The 8,714-nt window shown below is 35.4% G+C and overlaps 1 protein-coding gene across 4 annotated transcripts; it reads right to left on the bottom strand.

Moving 5' to 3' along the window:
* Positions 1-368: 368 nt before the first annotated feature.
* zfand2a (zinc finger, AN1-type domain 2A) lies at positions 369-7,041 on the bottom strand. 4 transcript variants are annotated; one of them, XM_051105575.1, is made up of 10 exons: positions 6,894-7,041; positions 6,226-6,311; positions 4,200-4,294; positions 3,980-4,111; positions 3,744-3,895; positions 2,057-2,179; positions 1,775-1,865; positions 1,605-1,681; positions 1,290-1,377; positions 369-693 (listed from the first exon to the last, which is right to left on the bottom strand). In XM_051105575.1, exons 2-10 carry the CDS (start codon positions 6,278-6,280, stop codon positions 655-657), a joined length of 852 nt encoding a protein of 283 aa, XP_050961532.1. In that variant the 5' UTR covers positions 6,281-6,311; positions 6,894-7,041; the 3' UTR covers positions 369-654. The 4 variants fall into 4 exon arrangements, with proteins under 4 accessions (XP_050961532.1, XP_050961534.1, XP_050961535.1 ...); XM_051105577.1 differs by having other exon boundaries at positions 6,887-7,026; XM_051105578.1 differs by having other exon boundaries at positions 1,235-1,377; positions 6,894-7,024.
* Between the last annotated feature and the right edge of the window lie 1,673 nt (positions 7,042-8,714).

An 8,714-nucleotide genomic window follows, 5' to 3' on the forward strand; every position in this document is an offset into this window, starting at 1 on the left:
TTTTGAGCAATGAATCATCATATTAGAATGATTTCTGAAGGATTATGTAACCGGAGTAATGATGCTAAAAATTCAGCTTTGAAATCACAGGAATAAATTACATTTTAAAATATTCAAATAGAAAAAAAGCTATTTTAAATAGTAAAAAATATTTCAAAATTGTACTGCTTTTGCTGTACTTTGGATCAAATAAATGCAGGCTTGATGAGCAGAAGAAATGTCTTTAAAAGAACATCAAAAACCTTACTGTTCAAAAACTTCTGACTGGTAGTGTATGTATAATGTCCAGTTTTAAAAATATAAAATCAGTAATGAAGACTAATGTGTGTAATGTTAGAGCTGTGATCAATATGTCAGAGAGCGAAATAAACACTTTAAAATAATTTATTTCAAAAGACATCTACATTGATTGACAGATTAACATGATAGCTATATAAAATATTTACATGAAGCACCACTTGCCACAATGGCACAATTGCCCATCTAGGAAGCACACTACAGAGTGACGCAAAACAGAAAAACAACATAACAGCCATCAGATGTGTTGATTTGGGAAGCTTCAGATGCTGGACTCAGAAATCCACTAGGCATGGTACATTATTGGTGCTCGTGTGCAGATTGAGGCAGATTACAGTCGGTCAGTGCCACCTCACATTAAGACAGGCAGCAGCTGGTCTCTTTCGAAACTCCTCCCTGTGGATTGAGAAGACAATTAGAGATTGAGTATTTAATCATCATTTACAGACATAATGACAAAACCTGATTGATGGTGACACGACAGTCATTAAGTCTGTTGAGTAAGGGCAGTCACATCATGCCAAGTGTTTATTCAAACTCATGTTTTTAAGAGAGACCACTTCAGCAAAACAGTAAAAGTACACATGCTTGCTTTTGAAATCATCTTTTCTCTCATCTGAAATGCAAGACATGCAAACTCAGGCCAGTTCAATAGCACAGCCCTGCAAAATGAAATTAAAAAACATCTGACAGACCAAGTAAAAAACAGCAAGTTTCTTGTTTATTTAACCGTCTCTGTAAATACTGCAATATTCTGCAATTATTGCATTCCCAGATGCACACCCAGATGTTATCGTTCACCCACAATGTGTCAGATGTTGATATGTAACAATATTTACTAAAAAAAAATTAAATTAAAATAAATCAAAATACAGACCATTTTATAGTGCCCAGCACCCAAAAGATTAGACATAAAGATGCCACTAGGGCTATGTACCTAGATGAGGTCCTGTTAGCATAATATGCTACTGACTGCTAAGCTTTCTGGCTACCTGTTGTCTCTGCTGCTGCTGTCGCCTGTATTCTTCTTCACTGGCAGCGAGAGCCTGAGCCAAGGCCAGATCCTCCTGCTCCTGAGGGCTGAAGTGCACACACTTAGTTAGATTTTCAGATTTCAATAACAGTTAAAAAAAAAAAAAATATAGCTGCAAGCAGAGATGACGGGCCCAAGCCACCAGCGCAGTCGGTGTGCAGTCAGGAAAACATGCATTTACAGTAACCCTCTGGCAGTTTGGATTTAAGGGTTACAGCAATGAAAGGGTTACACTTTAAAATCAAGCGTGTGAAACACATGAGGCCAGGAATACCTTAGAGTAGGCTGGCTTGCTCGAGCAGATTCAGCTAGCGACATTTCTAATGCTCTCTGGAGGGCCTGTTCTTCCGTCTGTGAAATAAAACACAATTCATGGTTTCAATACAGTCAAAGTAGATTTTAAACACAGTCAACCTTTAAACTATCTTAAAATGAACAACGCACCAGCCCGACTTGAAATGACGCTGATGGTGGAATTACATTCTGCGCTGTTGGAGACACCAGAGGAGAAGACGCAGTATTTGTCCTTTGTGCCCTGAGGGGCAATAGAGAGTAATGATCATGTCATCGCATGAATAAATTATATTTTAAATTGTAATAATTTTTCACAATATTACTGTTTACTGTCTTGGTGCCTCAAAAACATAAGCAATCACAAACTTCTGACTGTTAGTGTACATTCAAATGACAGTTCTAAAGGCATTGTTTGTTTTTAAATGTGCTTACCTACTGTTCTGAGGTCTGTTGTTTCCAGTTACTCCATTAGACATGGTCCTAGTGCTCCCTCTGGTGGATGATGCTGCAGCGTTACTGGAAGAGGTGGCTTGAGCCCTCATTAAAGCAGCATGCCTGCAAACCAAAACCCACTATTACTAGTGTCCTCCAGAAAGCCTAAAGGAGTTCACTTCCAGAATGAAAATTTCCTGATAATTTACACACCCCATGTCATCCAAGATGTACTTGTCTTTCTTTAGTCGAAAAGAAATGAAGGTTTTTGAGGAAAACATTTCAGGATTTTTCTCCATATAATGGGAATCAACAGTTTGAAGGTCCAAATTGCAGTTTCAATAGCTGTTTCCATCATCCGCATTTTGAAGCATCGCATCAGAAATGAGTGATGGAAATGCCACATTTCGAATAAAAATCCTTTAATTCGCAAAAAAGTTTTTACGCTCGCTTGAGGTGCTTTTTGGCTTGTGCGAAAAAGGGTTCATGCGAATAACAGGATATGGAGACCCTTTTTTCGAATGAATTCCTCCACACACAGCAAAAAAGTCATGGGACGGGATAACTTGACTAACTACCAGACTGATCTCATTGCACAGCATCTGAAATGTTGTTATGATCATTCTGTAATGCCCGAGCAAAGTCTGCCGTCAAAGTATTTTTGTGTAACTGCCTCAAAGAACTGTCTTACAAGACTGCGTTCCCAAACAGCTGGCATCTGCCTCCGAAAGCATTGACCACATATATTGTGTTTTGCCTGCTCTCTCTGAATTGCAAGTAATTTATTATATGTGAAAACTGTTATATTCAGTGGCTTCTCCTATTTTTCTTAGTGCCAGTTTATCAGGAAATGGCGATTTTGTTCTCTTTGACTCGTTGGATGGAAACGGTGCTTATTTGCAAACATTTTAAGTGATATACCAATTTTGCGCACAACGTAAATTCGCAACTTTGGATGAAAACCCAGCTAATGAAGCTTTAGAGGGCTTCACATAATCTCAGCCAAGGAATAAGGGCTTTATCTAGCAAAACAATATCATTTTCTAAGGAAAATACAAATTTATATACTTATTAACCACAAATGCTTGTCTTGCATTAGCTCGACCTCACACATTATGTAATCGTTCCCTGACATAGGCTGAAGTACCAACCCAGTGTTTACAAATCAAACATGCAAAGACTGTCAAACACCCTTTACAAAAAGGAAAAACAACGATGACAGATGACTTTTTTTTTTTGAGGAGAAAATGAGATTTTTCACCCTATCCTACCTTTTGAACCGGAGTACATAGATGAAGAACACAAAAAAAAACACATGACCTTTCCAACGTGATTATGCAATATGTGAAGACCTCATGCGCATCGCAGAGCTAAAGCAAGACAAGCATTTGTGGTTAAAAAGTATATAATTTTTTTTTTTTTTTTTTTTTAAGAAATGACATTGTTTTGCTAGATAGGACCCTTATTCTTCATCTGTGATCATGTAGAGTCCTTTAAAGTTGCATTAAACTGCAATTTGGACCTTCAACCTGTTGATCCCCACTGAAGTCCACTATATGGAGAAAAATCCTGGAATGTTTTCCTCAAAAACCTTTATTTCTTTTCGACTAAAGAAAGAAAGACATGAACATCTTGGATGAACCAGGAAATTTTTATTCTGGAAGTGAACTAAGCATACCATACTAACCCTGATTTGGAGACCGACTTGCCGTCAGTCTTACAGTCATGGTCGAGTGGATGTCTATGTTTGAGACAGTAGTTCAAATGGCACTGGTCACATGTCACCCGGATCATTTCCTTCTGCTTACAGCCGCCCTTGGAGCATTTATTTGTAAAGATCTATGGGGTGAGAAACAATCAAGTCGTTATTCATTTTACAGAGACGTCATTTTATCTCTCCTTCCTTTTCTGTGTCTGGTCTACCTTTCGTTTCCTCTGAGCAGGGTCAGATTTGCAGTCTCTGTCTATGTGTTCCCCAACTTTGATGTCTGGCATTTCCCCTCTTTTAATGGGAATGGGGGTGTTGCACAACGGACATACAGGAACCTGGATATCCTGCACAAGAAAACAAATATGTATCAGCCACAACCTGTGTTTATACCATGAGGCAAGATAATTATTCATTATACACAAGTTTACCCACCTTCTTATATGATGAAGTGCACTTGTGATTTGCATAAGTTATGTGGTCTTTGCAGAAAATTTCTTGACAGGCATCACATTTCATTGGAAGAAAATCTGTAGTGTACACACAGGACAAAGTTTTATTTATCAACTAATGCTGAATCACTATGAGCACAGCAACATTATAAAACCAGCTTAGTGACCTATAAGGCTTTATAAATAATTTATGCACTAAAATGTACACACAAATATACATTAAATGTTGAAATCATACAGAAGAAGTCAGAGTATATATAATCAGACAGTGTTTTTAATCGCAAGGCCAAATACTGCAAAATCAATTGACCTGAATGACACAGTCTCATGACTAGATTGTGTGGTTATATTACGGAAAAAAAAAAAAAAAAAAAAAAAAAAAAACAAGGTCAGAAAACAGGAAATGCTGCACCTAATGAGATTTAACACATTTGCCATTCAACATGTGATCAGGCGGAGGAAATGCACATACACAAACATTAATAATTCATGGGCTGAACAGGGCTGTAAGGATAATGGTGGAAAAAGCATGAGTGACTTGTCATAGGCTAAAAAATATATTTTTTGTTAAACAGGCAGGAAATGGTCAACAATTCACTAACTTTTCAGCCGTGTATGGCATTGCGTCTTTTGTACATTTTTATTACATGCTCTCCAGTACTTGATTCTGATTGGTCAATCACAGCTTTTCTGAAAATGGCCCAGAGCAACACTGTATAAGTGACCGCTCATCCAGAAAAACTCAACATTAATATTACTTCATTTATTTGGTTGGCGGCTGTGTAAGATCCATGATAATGCTGTATTATCAGCCTGTCTGGTTTATTTTGCTAAAATGAGCAGCAGGTCACTGTACAGAACTGTCATGGAATTACAATACAGCTGTAATTTCAACTATTATTACAAAGATAACATTTAATTGTTTTGTAAAAGAAATAACATTAAATAAACATTAAATGAGAAATTTTCTCTTCCACCTACAAATATACACTAAGTTCAGATGTTTTTTTTTTTATGTTTTTGAAAGATGTCTCTTATGCTCGCCAAGGCTGCATTTATTCAACCAAAGATACAGTACAAAAACAGTTACACTACCAGTCAAAAGATTTTTTTGTTTCTTAAAGAATTTTCCTCTGCCTATTGTTTTTGATGTAATTGATGAAGTGATGATAAAGACATTTATTACGTTGCAAAGATTTCTATTTCAGATAAATGCTGTTCTTCTGAACTTTCTATTCATCAAAGAAACCTGAAAATAAATTCTACTCAGCTGTTTTCAACATAATAACAATAAATGATTTTAGCAAATCAGAATATTACAATGATTTCTGAAGGATCAGCTTCGAAATCACAGGAATAAATGACATTTTAAAATATATCCAAATAGAAAACAGTTATTTTAAACAGTGAAAATATTTCAACATTTTACTGTTTTTGCTATACTGTGTGTCAAATAAAAGCAAGCTTAGTAATCAGAAGAGACTTCTTTTAAAAAAACAAACAAACAAAAAAAAAAACAATAAAAAACGTTTGACTGGTAGTGTATATGGTGAAGTACTTATAAAATATAAAATCTTTTCTATTTGAATATGCTTTAAAATGTAATTTATTCCTGTGATAGTAAAACTGAATTTTCAACACCATTACTGCAGTCTTCAGTGTCACATGATCCTTTAGAAATCATTCTAATATAATGATTTGCATGGTTTATAATGGTTTTCAATGCTGAAAACAGTTTCGCCGCTTAATATTTTTGTTGAAACCATATCATTTTTTCTCTGAATGTTCAAAAGAACAGCAACTGAACTAGAAAACTTAACATTATAAATGTTTTTACTGTCTCTTCAACTGTATTTTTCCCATCTGAATATAAGTATTAAACAAACAATAACAAAAACAAAACAAAACCCTGACTCCAAACGTTTGAACAGTAGTATATATTGTGGGAAAAAACGTGTATCATTTTTAAGGCCAGTAAAAATGTTAACAAGCAATCAGACATTACGTACCGAGACGTTTGCAGCTCTTCTCCGAGCAGTGCTCCCCGAGATCTGGAAACTCCATGGCACAGTGGTGAAAAGCCTCAGCTGCTGGACTGTAAACAGGAAATCAAAGCATCACCTCTGACCGACAGAGTGGCCTGCTGTCATATCAGTCAAAGTAGCTGCCAATACAAACATCTTGACTCCACCTAATGAGTAAAACATGCTTTAAATGCGGAAGGCCAGAGTCGAGAGGTGAGGTGATCCTGTTTACCATAAGCTGACGCCATTACGTAACTGTTGTGTTTCTGGAAGCGGCTTCAACATGAGCGCCGATCAACTAATGCTGAATCATACAGAATAATATGGAAACATCGTAGTACTAGTACAGCTAACGTAAACTTACACGGTTGCTACAAACGCTAATGTAGGGGAAGGCAACGATAAACGATATTTTGGTTGTCATTAAAATGCCATACACTAATCTTGACAATACGCTGATACGTTTAATAAAAGACCGAGCCAGGTGAGTTTAAATGTAACGCGTGTTAATAAATCAGACCCAAATAGGACGATTGAATAAACAAATATAAAAACTCAGGAACGACTGGTTGTCGTTTAACGTTATTGACGAACATTTTTAAGCAAGGAAACGTTATTTTAATTGACAAAACATCAACAAACGTACATCTTACCGAAATTTGTGCGAAAATCCTCTTATACTGGTCCCTCTTGGACAGGTTTCTAAAGCTTTTCGCTACGAACAAGCGCTGCCGCTGTGTTTGGGGTTTTGTACTCGTCTGCTGTTTTTTGAGATGTCATCGCTGGAGGTGTGAATGTGGCAACAAGAGATTGTATTTTCAAAATAAAAGTACTCCAGGTTTAGAAATTGTATGGCAAAGTGTCCCGCTGCAAGCGGCATTATCACGTGAGTTGTGCGTATTTTGTTTCTGTAGCACTTTCCCCCTAAAAAGTCGTTACAACACGCTGAAAATTTCGTAAATTGCAATTTGTCTCGGATATAGCCCTTTATTGATGTAGTCATTCGTTGAGAAAGTATGGAAAGAATTCATGACATTTTGCAAAGCAGTCATCACAGAGTTACAGTGTTAAATAATAAGTAGCACAGGTTTGTAGCAATAGCCAAAAACACACTGTAAAAAATAAAAAAAACACAAATTGTTGAGTCAGCTTAAAATAATTTGTTATCCTGCTGCCTTAAAATTTTAAGTTCACTCAACTATAATAAGTTTAGTCAACTTGAAATGTTTAGTTGTACTAAGTACCAACTTAGATATTTGTGTTTGCTAAAATTAACAGATGGGTAAGTAACCCAGCTGCCTTACAATTTTAAGTTGATTCAACTCAAATATCTAAGTTGTCACACATAATTTAACATTTCAAGTTGAATAAACTTTTTTTGAGTTGACTGAACTTAAAATTTTAAGGCAAATTATTTTAAGTTGACTCAACAAATTGTTTTTTACAGTGTACATTGTATGGGTCACAATGTTCTATACCAAAATTATTAGATGTTAAGTAAAGATTGTGTTCCGTGAATATATTTTGTAAATTTCCTACCGTGATTATATCAAAACTTAATTTTTGATTAGTAATACGCATTACTAAGGTGATCTTTTTTCAATATTTTGAATTATTTTACACCCTCAGATTCCAGGTTTTCAAATAGTTGTATCTCGGCCAAATATTGTCCTATCCTAACAAACCATACATCAATGGAAAGCTTATTTATTTATGTATAGCCTAACATATGACCCCTATGATTGGTTTTGTGGTCCAAGTTCACAAATAATATTGTAAATGTACACTATGTGCAAATCCTATAAACCTACATTGCAAAAAATGCTTTTCTTACTTAGATTTTTTTGTCTTGTTTTCAGCCAAAATGTCTAAAAATTCTTAAATCAAGAAGGATTTTCTAGACAAGCAAAAATGATTGTCTTGTTTTCAGAAAAAAGACATCAAATTTAAGTGAGTTTTTGCTTATAACAAGCAAAATAATCTGCCAGTGGGGTAAGCAAAATAACCTTATTTCAAGGAGAAAACAAGATTATTTTGCTCACCCCATTACCCCAAAACTCACTTAATTTTGACTTGTTTTTTCTGAAAACAAGACAATCATTTTTGCTTGTCTAAAAAATCCTTCTTGATTTAAGAATTTTTAGATATTTTGGCTGGAAACAAGACAAAAAATCTAAGTAAAAAAAGCTTTGCGGTGTATAAACCTTGAGTTGTAGTGTATTCTGAATACAAACTGTACAAACAATGTGCATGCATCTTGACAGGAGCATTTACCACCATGGTCATGCTAACCTATGATGCCAACCAGCTAAATATTTGGAATGTGCCATATAGTTTTTTTTTTTTTTTTTTCTTTTGTCAGATATAGCACAGAATAGAAAGTAGAATGGAGTAATTCACTGCAGCGCCTTGGTGATCATTATAGTCCTGTTTTATGTGCATATGATCCCAATATGTTTAAAATTATATATACA

Source organism: Labeo rohita, chromosome 3, assembly GCF_022985175.1.
Source record: "Labeo rohita strain BAU-BD-2019 chromosome 3, IGBB_LRoh.1.0, whole genome shotgun sequence".
Lineage (NCBI taxonomy): Eukaryota > Metazoa > Chordata > Actinopteri > Cypriniformes > Cyprinidae > Labeo > Labeo rohita.